The sequence below is a fragment of the Drosophila melanogaster genome, chromosome 2R (assembly GCF_000001215.4).
Source record: "Drosophila melanogaster chromosome 2R".
Taxonomy (NCBI): Eukaryota; Metazoa; Arthropoda; class Insecta; order Diptera; family Drosophilidae; genus Drosophila; species Drosophila melanogaster.
The window spans coordinates 15632507-15649083 of record NT_033778.4 but is presented as its reverse complement, the minus strand read 5'-3'; the positions used below and the strand labels follow the sequence as shown (position 1 = coordinate 15649083).

The window sequence follows — 16577 nt, the reverse complement described above, 5'->3', positions numbered from 1 at the left end:
GCAGAAAGAGAGGGCGAAACGGGGGCAGAAAGAGACGGCAGGTACGCACACAGAGCCAACGCAAATTGCATTGCATTTCATTTTCTGTCTGAGTTTAAACTCATTAAATATGCAATAAATATCCAAGCTGCAAAGTGGAAATGAATACATTCGCTGCCTTGACACTGTCCTATCCAACATTTGCACCTCTCTTTCCCTCTCTCTCTCTCTCTGCCTCTCTCTCTCTCTCCTTTAGGTCCTCATTTGAAATTCTAATTGTTTTGCGAATTCATCAATGAAGCGAAGCCCCGCTCTTTGGTCTCCATTTCATTTCTCATCTCGCCCCTTTCGATTACATTTCCATTGGATTTCCGCAATTGATTTAAATGTATTACGTAAGCTTCGGTTCGAACTCTTTGTTTGCCAATTGATAATAAATTGTAGCTGTCAGTAATTTTAATACCGTGTGTCTATCACACGGCCACGCCCCCTGCCACACCGCCTTTGATGGATGTATGAGTCCTATGAAAAAAAAAATATCCTTAAATGTTTGGTGTAAAAAAACGATTGAACATGTGATGTGAATTTATAAAAAGAGAGCTAAAGTTTGTGCAGTACAATAAGCAAATGTTATGCTAAAGGAGGTTTTTAGGGAATATTTAGCAGAACACCATGAGAACAAACAAGAACTTGTTAGAACAACTATGTACAGAAACAGAATTTTAAATGAAGCGTAAAATTCTACGAACTTTGAATTGATTTGTGTGGAGAAGTCTTATCTTTGACTTTCAATTTCGACATCTATGCTGATTGATAGCTGCAGCTCAGTCTGGCAAATGCAAATCGGGAGCAGCGGCATATTTGAGGGTGCCGTTTGAGGCCAAGTTTCGCTCCGCGTCATCCCACGCACTTCCGGTGGCGAAAGGCCAAGTGTTTGAGTGCCGCACGCAACTCGTGGCATGTGGCATGTGGCAGGCAGTAGGGCGTGGCCAGCAGGATGACAGGCCTTGAACGCCTCGAGCGGCACAAACTGAAACGAGAGTCAAACGCTTCAGTGCAGCTGGTGCCCCATAAATCCGCTACGCCTCCTTCGGGGCACTGGACATTTCCGCTTCCGGTGGCCGAGACAAAACGCTTTCAGAGTCAACATTTAGCCGGCCATTTGATACAATCAAGGCTGTTGGTCCCGGCGCAACGAAAATAAACCAAATTGAACGGATGGGCGCTCGCCTTCTGCGGAATCTCTTATGTATAATCGTTCACAACCGATGCGATGGGCCCAAGGAAAATTCGGAGGAAAAATACAGCACAATCCCGTAGCTGTTTGCTTTTGGGGCCTTTTTTGGCCATGGGCGCGGTGGCCAAATTATATGGCACTTTAATTTGCGTGTGCCCAGCCTGGGGCGTGTTTAATGATGCGTGAGGGAGAAAAATCCACAATCAACTCTGGGGTAACCCAGAGAAACACGAGAGTCAGGGCCACCGAATGCCTGGAGACACGTGCTGGCGAAGGGAAATTAATGAAGCCGCCGGTTTACAGGAGCTTGCACTAATTAAAACTGACTTGGCCCAAAATGCAAAGCCAAATAATGCGCTTAGTCGTGTTGCCGAGAAATGGGGAAAACTGTCGCCAGCAAGCGGCGCCTTGGATCTTTTTGCCATTAAAATAAAGAAATTAAGAAGAACTAGAATCCCGCTCTCAGCTTTATGCAATTATGATAATAACAATGAGGCGTGGAGCAACGCCTCTTTGTCTGCCGTATTGTTGCTAAAGTTTGCGAGTGCATAATTTCGAAAAAGAGCCTTGGAATCCGGGATCTGGAATCTGCAGTTTGCTTTCGCTATGGCTTTGACTTTAGCCGGTTTGGCTGAGCCTCACACATAATGAAATAATTGCAGCGACAGCCAGGCCATTCGCAAATTCGCAGGAGCCGGGCAAAAGATTGCCAACAATTTTAATATGGCCAAGCACAAAAGTTTTCTCCATGCACCGCCGACATAATTTAATAAGCAGTCTGTGCCACCGACTGCTGCTGCAGTTTTCGTTTGCCATTCCATTCCTTTCAATTTATGTGGCATGCGGAATATTCAATTTTCACACACAGCCACACTCAGTTGCGCACACACACATTCCTCGGTGCCGAGCAGCCAAAAAACTTCTTTTCGAGCACATTCTTTGGGGCGGCTTAACTTAATTGCCGAGAGCTGCAGACCATAAACTTCAGCTTATTGGCAGCCGGATAAACTTGGCTTGTAATTGAGCCCCGAAAAACGCCCGGGGGCAAACAGATAAAAGCGTCCCTCTTGAGTCGGCCATTTGCAGCTAATAAATTGTGGATGCGATAGGACCGTACACCCTCTACATATGCATTACATGTGTAATTTGTAACGAAATTAGAAGTTTGCGTTCTGCGGCAAAAAAAAAACGGTACGTAAAAGGAAAAATAACGAAGAGGATTGCAGTGTCGGGGAAATGAACTGAAACTACTGCACATACGAGCATATTCTGAGCCTCTTCACTTGGCAAGACGGATGGCAAAGTTGAGTCTCTGGCCAGATTAACTTGTAGCCGACATGGCCATCATCCGCCCTCTCCTACTTCGAATGCAGTTGAAGAAATTGAAAAACTTTTCACTCGTTCTCCGAGATACGTAGTGCTCGGCATTCTCATCCGTCAGTCAGGCTGGGAAAATTGTTGAAAAGGAGATGGAAAATGAGAAAAAAAAAAATAAAAAATAGAAGGAAGAAGTAATGCCAGTCAAGGAACAACTACTGCATCTACGCCCCTGGCCACGCCCACTGCTGCACTGGCAACATGTGTTGCTCAACGCCTCTGCTTGTACAACGGTTCGTATACGTTATGTGCCGGGCGATGTACGTTTGGGTGCTGAAATTACACAACTTGACTGCTATAAAATTCAAATTAACTCCTCGCTCAGCCAAGGCTGCTTTTTGTTGCCTTTGCAATGTGCGAGTTAGCTTTATGCGCCACTCGGGGGGTGAAAGGTCAGCGGGGTCAGGGAAGGGGACGGGGAAGTAAGCAAGGATTCACTGTAATATGAAAAACGAAAACAAATCTTAATTAAAAATTATTGTTGACACTTGGCGCATCGCGTCCTCTGCACTTTTTCCCTTTCAAAGCCATTTCACTCGCATATCCTTTTTATGTCTGCAGCTACAGTTGCTGTCAACATCTTAGTTAGATGTAGGAGTTAAAAAATATATTTTCTGGATATATGTAAGCCTTTGAAAATAACCTTCAAATATGTTGAAGTAAAACTAAATTATTTACTGCCCAGTAGTCTGCTACTTCGGTTAATCCCTAAGCAAATAATGTACTTTAAAAATAGCATGACTCTATTTTTGCGCCCACAGCTGTTTGTGGCTGCGTAATCCAGATGAGTGGGCGGCAAACGAGGCGGCGAAGCAATTAAAAAACCAGGCAGCGCCTTCAACAAGTGTTCAAACGCTACACCCACACACCCCACACACATTAGCCATTGAATAAATACGCAGAAATGCGGAAAATGAGGATGAAAAGTTGGAGAGGCCGGGCCTAATGTTCGTTCCCCCATGGTTTTTATGGCGTCCCAGAGGCTGTGCGAATCGCCGAAGCCGGGCCCAGGTAAATATTTTATGGCATGCATAAGGTAAGTGACTCGAATTTCGTCATAATTCGCAGGACAGCTCTCCCCAGAGGACAAGGCCACCCGAAAATAGCTTGAATGATGGGTATGCGTAATTCGTAATTCGTAATTCGATTGGCCAGCCATAAAACTTAAAGTCAATTAAAGTGGCTTTAAGTCGAAAATGGTGGCCATTTTGAATTTGAAGTCAACTCTATCCACCCTTAACCCTTCAGCGCCCCCGCTGGATTCCCTCTGGTGGGGCAACTCAAAAGTTTTGTTGCAGCAAAAGTTTTGTTTAACTTTGTTACGCTTCTATTTTTTATGTGATATTAAGAACGCGTTTAACCCCATGCCCTCGCTACGTTTTCCGAACAGCACAGAACTTTTGGGGCACACTCACACACATACATATATGGTATCGTTTTGAATATGTGTATGTGTATAAATGTAGGACGCTCTGTCGCATGCAAATAAACATTCAATATACAAGGAACAAGCAAGTTTGGCTTGTCTTTGTCTTTGTAAATGTCCTTGTTTTCAATTGGTTTTTATCACTGCATTTTGATTTTCTTCCTCAATGAGTTGCTCAATTGTTTGCCATGTAGCAAGCAGTCAACTTGCAACTACGAACTTGCAACTCGAGGAGCAAGTTTACTTTTATTGCATTGTCGTGCGGTTGCAAGTCGCCGAAAGTATGCTTTTAATTTTCCTGCTTGCATGTACGTAAGCGAGATACTCAAGGGTTAACGGTGAAAGGGGTGAAAGCAGTCGAAAAAGTTAAGCCATTTCGAGTGGCGTGGAAAACTTGCAGCTGATTAAGCTCTAAATTATGTGTCACCTAAGGATGCCTTCGCAGGTGAGATCAATTCTCGGCCTGACTTCCCAAACAAAACTCATTAAAAGCCAGCTCGAAAATTGCGTGCAGTTGAGACCATTACATTTTGCAATTAAAAGCTGCCCAGGATCTGAAAACACGTATCACATAATTAGTCTCAGCATAAACCAGTAACAAAAAAAAAAAAAAAAATCGCTGGCAACTGCGTGATAAAAGTTTTAGTGCAAATTATTTGCCGTTTAAGGGCAACTAATTAAAATGAATTGTTATGTAAAAATGGCGTAGCATGCTAATCAAATATTTAACCACTGCCGTGGGCAACTAGCTGATCTACGCTATGTCCGCTCTAATCTGCAAATGAGGTTGAAATAATAATTTTAATAATTCAAGCCGACGAGGGAGGCCAACTGGAGGAGAGCTATTTGCATAAATATATGTACAAGCGCATTTCTACGCAGGACCTTCGCCGGTGGGAAAATGTAATATTTTTCCGCTTTATTGGCTTCCAAGTGCATGACTTTGGTTTGCTTTCGCATGGCCTGGCCTAAGCTGCAAAACTTTTCCACGGGCGCTTTTCCGACCGCTTTTCCGCCGTCAGCCTATGGCCATAACTGTGTGTGTGTGTGTGTGTGTGTGTGTTTAGCTATGTAGTAGCGACCTTCGGTGGTGTGAGAAAACGTGCACCTTGCCAACTTGCGAGTGGCACGAAAATAAAGAAAAAATAGGACAGGCACAAGGCAAAGGCAAAAGCAAAAAGTAAGAGGGGGGGTTATGCAGTTCTCTGGTGCGCCTTAAGCCCAAATTGAAAACTCTCGATATGGAATTATTTACATAATGCCAGCCAGGCGCATCGAGTCAAATGGAGCCGGGCTCATCCCAGCAGGATCCCGGGAGCCCCCAAAAAATGTTTTGCATCCAGCAGACAGCTCGCGTTGTTGATTCGCCGAGCGTGCTCGTATTTTACATAACAATTGCTGCCACACTCCTCATCCTCCTCCTTTTGCCCCCATGTTGCAAGCCCCTCTGGAGATTGGAACACAATTGATTTAAATGTTTGCGCACATGTTCAGAGCAGAAGAAAAAGCAAGCGAAAAAATAGCCGAAATTTCGCCAGGAACCCCAAAAGGACGACTGCGACGTAATAATATGCAAAATGCCAACGGAGGCGACGATGCGGATGTGCGGATATTCGAATGCGGATGCCAATGCGGCTGCGGGGCTGCGGATGCAGATGCAGATGCAATTGTCGCAACATGTCGCCGCTGACTGTTGCAGCTGCAGATGCAGCAGTAGCAATTGCAACAGCACCATCACCACCGCCAGTTGTATGGGCACGGCGTCAACAACATTTTTCCAACTCAATTACCCGGCCAGTCGCGACGTGTGCGGCATTTGAAAAAAGCCAAGTCTCAGGCGGCAAAAGTTGCCAAGGATATTGAATTGAGGGGCGGCAGTCGAGTAGTTTCAACATCTGATGCTTAAAGGCAACCGAACTAGTGCAGCTCGAACTTTGCTATGTCGCATTATTATTACACAATTGAATTGTTGCAAAATGCATTTCTTTCAAATAACTTTTCAAAATTCAAGCTCTGAATCAAGTTACGTTTTAAATTCTAGATTAATTAAATACAGGATGTTTTCTTCTTATTTATGTTCGTTGCAATAAAGCCCGGGGTATAATTTAAACAGTATCTTCAAGTTGCGGCACTATGTTGCCACATCGCCAAATCTAGGCTGATATTTACCTGCCACAAACAGCATACAAACAACACCTTGCTCTAATAAATAAACAGAGCCCCCCCAAGTCAACCGACTCCCGAAACGCCCAACTTGCAACTCCCACTGGCTAATCACTCATATAAATAAAGCTCCCAACAAAGGCGCACCTGCAACTGCCAGAACGGCTTGCAACGGCTTGTTGCAAGGACGACAGCCAGGATATTTGCACAGGCTCCTAGGTAACCCGGTTAACCCTTCTCGCTGCCGTTTGGCATATGTAAATTATGACAGTGCCAAGTCAGGCACTTAACTCGAATCCGTCTGTGCGATATGTGTGTGCCTGTCCGTGTGCACGGATGTCAGTCAGTCAGGCCGGAATATTTGTGCTCAGGCCTCGCATCAACATCAACAACATCAGGAGCAGAGCATCCGCATCAGCATCAGCATGAGCATGAGCATCGCTAGGATGCAGGAGCAGGAGCAGATGCATCCTCGCCTGCTGATTACAAAAGTCAACTGGGTGAGCAGCCAACCCCAACTCGCTCCTGTGGCAACCGCACGTTGCAAGTGTTTGCTGGCTGCACTCGAGTGAGCAAATACTTTATTAACACAGTTTTTTGGCCAACGAGCATGCAGAGAGGAAAATATGTCGTAAATTGTAAGTGCCTAGGGTCGCAAAAAAATATGTGTACTCTTTGAATACATAAAAAAAAATGTATTTAATGGGAAAGTTTTTGGTGTAAGGTATTTTCTGGAATATTTAAACAAGGGGATAATGCTTACAACGTTTAAATTCCTCATGTAATCCCCTTTTCTCTTAGTGACTGAAATCTAATGAGCAGCCAGCATTTGGTTTTCCACTGCTCGAGTGTTCTTTGCTGTAGTTATAAGCCCAAACTTAAACACTTTGCCGTTTTCTCTAGCAGATTGGTAGAAATTCTAATTGAAACAAAAGGAGCCAATGATGGTATTAGGGAACATGAGACGAGCTCGAGCAGATTGCGATGGAAAGAGTAAACGGTATGAGGGCTCTTGGCTGGAGTGTCCTTTGAGAAAATCCACATTACTCGGTCCCTTTCGATCTTGTGTCAGCTGCAGCCGCTTCTGTTTGCTTTCGTCCTTTACCCTTCCTCATTCCGCCTTCCTCCTGGAATGTTGTCAAATTTTTTGATTGCCATTCTTGTTTGCATGTGGGCCACGCCCACGCCGCCCCCTCCTTTGGCGGAGTTCGTGTCATTTTGCGAGCGAATTGTTTGGCGTCACTGGCAGTTAATAGCGTAGTATATCGCCTGACTCCATATCGGATGTCTATCTATATATCAATCCCATCCGTCTATCCAACCATCCTTCCAACCATCCATCCATCCATCCATCCGTCTATCCAACTGCCCGTCGCACCCCACTCGCCCTACTCCTCCCCATTTGTCGGGTCATGTTGATTTCTGACATAATATTGACAGCTAAACAAATCCAATTATGCCCCACTCCGCTTTAATCTCTGTGTATCGTTTCGTTTCGTATCGTTTCGTATCGTATCCTTGGCACTGCTCACTGGAGCGCTTTAAACGTCCGCCTTTCCAGGGCATTAACTGCTGACCAGAAGGACCTCCGCTTCGCTCCACACACCACTCCATTCCACTTCACTCCTTTTGCGGAGGTGTGCAATTGAATTATTGCACTCAATGCACAAATACCAACACCCTCGGCAGAAGCCATAAATATGAAATTTTCAGCACAACGCAGGAAGGCATCCTGCCAGGCGATGCAGCGCCTAAAAGCGTGCAGCACCATTTTGGCCAGCAGCCTCATTCGCCCCATCTCTTTCACTTGGCCCGCATCCCTCTCTTTCTTTTATCATTCATCTCTTTCTTTTAGCCGCTGGCCATCTTTTTTGGGCCATCTCTCTCGCTCGGTTGCTACCATTTTACGGTTTATTTTTGGGCATTGAATGCAAATATTGGCATAAATTTCGGGCATTTGCGGTCACAGCAGCAGCAGCAGAAAGAGACGGGTAGCGAGCCGGAGAGAGACAGAGAGACAGAGACACAACCAAAAACATACACACATGTGTGTGGCCCAGCATTGTTTGTCCGTTTGACTGACTGACTGTCGGAATTCTCTCGGATTTTTGGTTATGGATTTGACTTTGCCCAGCACCAGTGTTTGTGTTTTGTGGCTGCAGCTTTGCTCAGTTGAGTGGAGGCGCTTCAGTTGAAATCAATTGGCTCTTTGCAACATTCTGCAACCGGCCACCTCCATTCTGTGGTCGTATCTGTGCTGCGGCAACAAATTTAATAACATCTAAAATGGAAACAACCTGCTGTACACATGGAAAAATAACAAAAAAATATTGAACATTTGAAATGAAAATAGAACTTGGGATGGGCAAGCATGGCTAAAGTATAATTTGCCTTAAGCATAAAATTTATATTATTTCTGCTCTCAAGCACATAAATATTTCAGCATATTTAACAAATGGTTGGTTTTAGAAAATAATAATATTTGCCTTCCAAATAAAAGCTGCATAGTTTTAATATTTATTTATAAAAATATATGACGATTCATTCGATAGCAACTAATGCAATTTCTGTTTAGTCCAGAAGTGATGCAGAGAATATATATCAAGCTGGCTAAACTGAATGCATAAGTTGTCACTCCGACACCGCATTAATATGGCTCCGCTCCGGAGCTAGTGAGTTTACCGACTTTGGCTTGTCACTGGCATATGTTTGAGTGCGGCCAGGCCGGCGAGCTTTAACTACTTGGATGTCCTGTCTGGGCGATGGGGATGGGGAGGTGGGGATATATCAAGTCTAAGTCCCAGACCGAATCATCCTCCTGCCTCCCGCCGCCTTATCCACACATGCGTGTGATTTATGTGCTTGTTTTTGGCTGCCTGCTGCCGGACATTTATCAAAAGGCGAGGACAAAACAAGCAAAACAATGGAGAACACACAACAGAGAATACAGGACAACGGTGGCAAGGACACGGGACTTGGGAAGATTTTTCAGTTAAATTTACTTAGGCTCCTCAGTGGGTTTATTTAGTCGATGCTTAAATTCCACTCGGGAGTCTTCCAAATTCGATTCGTTTCGATTCCATTCGATTTCGGTTCAAAGTTCAATTAAGCGCACATTTGCGGGCTGATTTCGATGTTCTCGTTAAGCCCTTCGAATGCCATTTGGGACAAACGTATAAATTTGGAAACAAACACACTCTCACCCAGACAAAACCACCATTTGGCCCCTCGAAGTTTGTCTATCTGTGGGCCACCCGAATCAATAAATTAAACGCCCTCGATATCCTTTAGCCTTTAAAGTTGGCCTCGCCAAAAACTTTTCGACCACCGACTGTTTTGCCTATTTCGTTGGAATTCTGTGTGTTTTTTTTTGTTGTGCCGTAAATTGTTGACGGAAATTGGCAAAAACATCAGAAAACTTTCGGCTGCCTAAAACTATGCTAATTTCCGAATGGTGAACCATTGTCTAAGGCTCGTTTTTGGACGCTCCGAATTGGAAATTATAATTCCTGCCACAAGCAGCGGGGAACTTCTCACACAAATATTGTGGTCTGTGGAATGGATTTCGGTTGGCCACGTTAAGAAATTGCTTAAATATATCAGGGGATTCGATCACAATTTGTTTTCAAATTCTTTTCTTTATAAAGCGTAGATAACTTGGAAAAGTTTACGACTTTTTACAATATCACGAAATAAATGCAATACAGTGCACACAATTTTCCATTTCCCCCGACATAATAAGAAGGAAAAACTTTTACCCAACCACAATTCATCTTCATCTTTTGGATATTTAATTGCCTCTCGACAATAATAAATCTCTATTATAAATAACGTTTCAACGTTCGTGTCTATTATATAGGGAATTATATGCTTCTGCTTATTATCCTGCAGCAGCTGATGTTGTTGTGGTAACTCGACTACTTACAGCCCTTTGAGTCCGTAAAGTGTGGCATAAATTGCAAACTCAATTCGCGGACTTTGGCCTTGAACACATTTTAATTAGCTATCACGTCCGTGCCATGCCAACAGCTTAACAGCCACCTGCTCTTCCAGATGAAGGGCTTTGCCCCGCCCACCGCACTTCTACCGGTTACGGGCCCTTTTCTCACTGGTTTTTGCCACTCTGTTGCCATGTTCTCCGATTCCAGTTAACAGGCTCAAAGAGCGCTACAGATTTGTTCGTTTCATTTCGTTTGCTTTCTACCATGCCGTCATTTATAGAAAAGCTACTTAGGCACGACTTTCAGCCAACTCGTGGGAATCGAAAAAAAACGAGAAATATCGAAAAGAAGAGGTCCTGGAAGGACGACAACAATGCAAAGCAGGATGAAAGGCAATCCGACTGATGTTTAGTTGCAAAACAATTAAGCTGAAAGCAAAGCTGTGTATTGAAGTGTGGCTGTGAAAGGAAGTGGTCCGAAAAACAGATATATATATATTGTATATACATTGTATATCTTTGTATTTATGTAGATATATACAAGAAAGCCGACTATTGACAAATGCAGAGTGAGACAGAGCTGAGCAGAGCAGACCAGAACATGATTTGATGGGAATAGGGCGCACACACTGATGGATGAAGATGCTCTGACATTAGCATTAATAGAGCGACATTAATTCTGCGGCCAGGATGGCAGCTTTAAGAGCACGAATGGCAATTATCCGGAACAGGAACCTCTATTAATTTTGCAGGCCCATCCTGCGCCTTGCTCCCGCCTCCGCTCCTTGCCTATCCACTTCATGCCTTTAAAATGCATGCGAGTATAAACCCATTAAGGAGACGTACGGGATGGCTTCCTGCTCGTGAGGAGTCCACTTGACAGGCGCACATGGCTTTCGAGAGGTAGGAGGCGAACAAATGTTTGCATATGTCGGCCCCACCTTGCATAAATAATTAATTTAAAGCATCCTTTTAGGCGCCTTCCCGTAAAACTGTAGACAAAACTGCTTAAATATGCATAATTACCTGAAGCGTCCGACTCGAGTTGCGCCAAGATCCCGGCGTCAAGTTGGTTCAGACCGGAGGATCCAGCTGGCAGGACCAGGAGGAGTCAGGAGTCGGGCCATCCATTCCGGAAGTACCTTGGTTCCCAAGAAGTCCTTCTCTATGTGTATGTGTTTGTGTGCGTGTGGGCTGTGCTTCTGCAAAGAGAGAAAGGGGCAACAAATTAGTTGTAGGCTGGCTTATATTCATGAGCGGAATTTACAGAATTGTTGCATACTTTCGGGCCATTTGCAAATGTTAAATTAATAGCCCCAACCATGTGCAACTGGAACTGGAGTGCCTGTGCCTCAATAAAAATCAGTTTAATATGCTGCTAATTCCCTTTAAGAACTGGGGACAGCACGCAACATTGTCATGAGAGCCCCCTGCCCCTCGTCTGAGTCTCAGTCCCCAAGCCATTCAAATTCGCATTCCCATAAATATAATTACAATAATAAAGGAAATATTTACAACAATTGTAAATACCTCGACTCGACTCGAGTCGAGTCGACAACTCGACACGCACGGCCTCAAATTAATAAAGTCCAATTGGTGCCATTCCAGTGCCATTCCGGCCCTCCCTGCCTCATCCTCCGAATGTCCTGATTGCCGTGGCTTCCTGATGAGCGTGTGAGCCCGTAAAGACTTCCTGCCTCCGGGCCAGGCCTCTGTGCGTGAGTGGGCCAAATGGGAGTTGGAGGAGAAGGTGGAGACTGGCAGGATGAGGACGATAAGTCCTGGGATCTCCTAAACTGTGACACTCGCCGCCATTTGAGCTGTTACTTTTTATGGCGTCCTTCCACCCAAAGCACTTTGTGCATAATTGCACTGTCCTATGGTAAATCTGAGTTGGGATTATTGAAAAGCGGAGACACAGCGGAAAAGGGCAATCAAATCGAATGTCCTGTCAATTGCTGACATTCCGTTTTCCCTAAAGTAAGGACCTAGATTTAAAATACATTGCTTAAATTGACGTATTGATTCGCATATCAGAACTCGTGCTTATTTTACTTTAACAATGGAAATAATTTTTTTTTAAATAACCATTTTCTCTAAGTGAACAAACAAAGTCCAATTGGGTTAGCCGCCTCGCACTCTTTATAGCAGTAATATCGTGATTAAACCGGCCACACGCCACAATGTCATCAAATAAAATGTATTTAAGAGGTTAAGACCACTTGACAGCAGTTCGCTTGGTTTTACCGCCCCTCGGGGGGCGTGGCGTTTCATTGGACAATGCCGAGCAGAGATCCAGCTGAAAATTTATGATTAAACCAGAGCCAAGCCGAAAATCTGAGAGTTGGCCAAAGGTAAACCTCTCTGGCCTCTGGTTATATGCTAAAGAGATCAGTGCCTGCGAACAGTGGGGCAACAATGGACGACGTTTACCGCAGGCCAAAGTGCCACACTTAAGTGAATTACAAAGGCAGTTGGATGAGGGCGAACGGAGTGCAGGGTGGTGACTGGGGAGGAGTAGACCAGTCAACGCGTTGACAGCCACAACAAGCGGCTTAATCGCATTAGTGCGGCAGTAACAGGAGAAGGAGTCCTAGCTGGGCGCAATGGTAACTGGCAACTGGGAAAGCAAAGGGACCCAGGCAAGTGCGAGCTGTGAAAACTGATTGTGTGGCGCCTCCAGCTGTGGAGGAGAACCAATCCTCCGCACCCACTACCATTTCCATTCCGGCTGAGCAGCGGCATTGTGAGCGTCACTATTTATACAAAGAGGGAAATGGGCGGCTACAGTTACCAGGATTTGGATCTGGAACAGGAGCTGCACCACTGGCCGGGGCAATCGTCGGGACACAAAGTTCAGAGGCGGCACAAGGCAGGCAGGAAATAAAAAATTCGTATTTATATTACACAAAAATGTTTTTTCCCAGGAGTCAGTAGGAGAGATGTTGTAGCTCGAGCCCGAACACGAACCCGTGTGCCTCACCCCAAAAAAAGCAATTAATCTACGACACAGGCAAGGACATGGAGGCCAAAAAAAAGGAGCAAAGGACGAGGCCTAGTCGCTGGGCCAGAAGGGCAAAGGCAAAAAGTGCTTATTCCTGCTTCCTGCCAGCAAATCCAATAACTTATCTTGATTTTATGGTTATTTCAACAAAGGCCGGAAGTTGTAGGTGCAGCCACGTCGAGGGGCCGAGAACGCAGGACGGGGGTCCAAGGACGAGGACGAGGGCGTGGGCGAGGCCGACAACGAGGACGAACAATTGGCGAAAAGTTCTGTGGCGTCCAGTTTTGCATTTTGCACTTGACATGTCATTGTGTGCCAAAAGCGAAAGGCAACGGAATGGGAACGGGATAGGGCAAGGATCTGGCTGGTTGGCGAAAAGGACTCTGGCTGTGACTTGTGTCTGCCATCTTGTTTATGCGACCGTGTGCAACTGCAATTGACATATGGCTTCTTTTCATTTCGGCTCTGTGAGTTGTAAATTTGAAATGAATTATTTTATTAGAGCTACCGACGACCTCATACATCTGCTAGAATTCCCACAGCAGGTGATGGGCGATTATTGACTTTGCGGTTCGGCCACCCCCCCCCCCCACACACACACACACAAACACATGCATATTTATAAAGCTGACATCCACAAGATTAATTGTGCGAATCGAGTTGCGTATCCTGCTGCCTGTGACATTTATGAGCCGCATAAATCTTGGCTACGGCCAGCATATTTAAATGGAACATAATTCGCCTGCCACTAATTGATTGGACAGTCCACTGGCACTTAAAGTGTCCAGTTGGCTGCGAAAAGCCGGCCCAGATTAGTCGGGGATTAGCCTGTGGATGAGTCAACAAGTCCCGCAGGCACCACGAACCCTGTGAGCTGTTTCAATTAATATTTAATTTCCCCTTCTCTGCGCGGCTCGAGTTAATAATCAAATTATTTTTTATGCAACCCGCCAAGTACAGCGTCAATTACAAGTTGAGATTGAAAAGCGTGAGGAATTTTCCGAGGGATGGTTGCCAAAAATGTGGGCTCCGATGAAGGAACAGCTGCCAGCAGCACAAAATCCCGGACCAGATAGAAAGCCGCTTGATAAAGCTTTTTGTTACAAGTCAAGTTTTCATGGATGGGGGATGATAAGCGAAAAGTTTTTTCGCTCAGCCATTACATATTCATTAAATTGGAACCCGGAGAAAATGGCGAGAAAGAGAGTGCTGAGCTGAGCTGAGTTGAGCTCAGGGCGAAGCCATTTCATCTAATTGGTAATGGGACAAATACCCTCGACCCTGCCCGCAAATGGATTTTGTATTTGCGTGGCAAATAATTGAAACAAGCTCAAAACTCGTTTCACTGCCGAGAAAACTGAAGCGGTCGAATGACGCAATTTGGACTGTGATGTCTCGCATCTGCGAACTCTGAACACATTGGCAAAAATATGCTCCACTGATGTCATTTGGCTCACAAAATAATAGGAGTTGATGTTGCTGTGCATTGCAACTGCATAAATTGCAGCGGCCCACCGCTAATGGCCAATATTTTCTAATTAAATGCAATTAATGGTCTTTCGTGGTTTTTTAGCAACATAATAAAATCCAATAAAGAGCAAACATGGCTTAAAGCCAGCCAATAACCGCGAAAATGCAGAGTGCGGGACCCGCATATATATATAAATCATACGCCATGTTGTCACAGATGTTTTGCCAGCGATTATATTTTTTTTTTCACGCACTTAGGGTTTACTCTTTAAAAGGAAGGAAAACGCCAGTCGATCACAAATTATGACCAGGCAATTGAGCAAATATTATGAAAATATCAAAAACCAATTGCAAAAGTCAATTTAATGTCATGGAAACGCAAACAACGGACGCAGGATATAGCATAAATATAGATTGTAAGCGAAAATAATTGTCCACCGATGGAGAGTGATTTAAATGCGTGTTGACGAAATCGCAGAGGCTAATTTTTTAACCAAACAGTATTGAAATGCATACAATAATACAATGGCATATTTATTTGTACACAATCGAGTTGCACACTCATGGGTTCATCTGTGTGTTTGTGTGTGGCCAACGGAAACTGATCACAAAATGGCCGCAATTAAACAATCAGCACAACAATTACAATTGTCGACACGATGCAGGCGTAGGAAGTGGCTATCGCTGACAATGTTGTTAGTTGGCATTAATTTATTGTACATTGTATTCAGCCGCCGTGGCAATTAACTTTTCAATAAACTGCATTACTATGTTGAATGCCAAGCTCTGCGGATTTATGGCGCAAGTTTTGGCACGCTGAAAAATCATGGCCTACACTCGTTCATCTTTATCTACAGCTAAATGTTTGCTCGGAAGCGGAAGGAGCTGCTACGCTACGTATGATTGATATGTTAATGCAGCACGTATACGCCGCGTGTGCCGTCATCTCTGCTCCTTTGCTCCTGCGCTCCGCGCCATCATTTGCATATAGACATAATATGCAAATATCTGCCGCAATCTCACGATGTGTGTGCAGAATGCTGGCAAGTGTGAGTGGATGGCAGCTGGATGAGCCAGAAAAGTATCTGGCAAGTTGTGAATATGCTGCAGATGTTGACAAAATGTGTGTAAGCATAAATTTATGCATGTGCCACATTGGATAAACATTTGCCACACCCAACTCGCTTTTTTCTTTATCCAAGTGAAACGGCTTTGAATTGGCTTATTAGACGGCAGTCCTTTAACGAGACCAACTGCAGGTGGGCCATCACCTGGGAGTCCGTTGCTCTGACGTTGACACATCCTCTGGATTGCAGTGACATGCGGAATGCCGTTGACAATGTTGCACGTTTTTTAGCCGCTTCTTGCCGGGATTTTCACCTAACCATCGCTGCCTCCAACCGGGCGGCGGGCGCCTTTTGTCTGGCCGATTTGCGCCTGATTTGTTGGCCCCCGCCAGTCCATTGGCTTGGCTTTCCGGCTCGGGTCTCTTTGGGTCAGAGCCCATGGACAAATAAAAAGCCGCCACACAAAAGCCAGCCACCGAATGTGGGAGTGAGCTTTGCTTTCATGTCAGCCGGCATATGTCCTTTGTATTAGTGGTGCTGTTTTTTCCCAGTTGCTGGTCCTTTTTTTTCAGCCTAAGCTGATTTGGTTTGGCACTGCTTTTTTTTCGTCGCTACAAATGGGCGTATGAGTGAATATTACTGTGTTTTTCCCTGAGCGCCCTTTTGTTGGCAACAATTGATTGATTGATTGAACGTTTTGATAAGTGCTGTCAGTGGTTTAAACCTGGTCGTTGCTTTGCCAAAGGACTCTGGCCGATAAGCCGGTTGCAGTGGGTCAGCCGGTAGCAAGGGGAAATGGAAAATGAAAAATGGGAGGAGCCAGTCGGCCAGACAGGACACTCGAAGAGAGCACACTCGAAGCCAGTCGGAGCTCTCGAGAACTTCCGTCAAGACAAAGACGAACTGCAGTCTCC

General features: G+C 44.9%; 1 protein-coding gene across 3 annotated transcripts in view; it reads right to left on the bottom strand.

The window, feature by feature from the left end:
• The window catches only part of CG42524 (uncharacterized protein), a 43361-nt gene that overhangs the window by 8131 nt on the left and 18653 nt on the right, over window positions 1-16577 (bottom strand). For all 3 annotated transcript variants that reach the window (NM_001299536.1, NM_001169689.2, NM_001259417.2), the window contains exon 3: window positions 11149-11324. In NM_001299536.1, the coding sequence (NP_001286465.1) occupies window positions 11197-11324 (128 nt within the window). In that variant the 3' untranslated portion in view covers window positions 11149-11196. The remainder of the gene's footprint in view (window positions 1-11148; window positions 11325-16577) is intronic.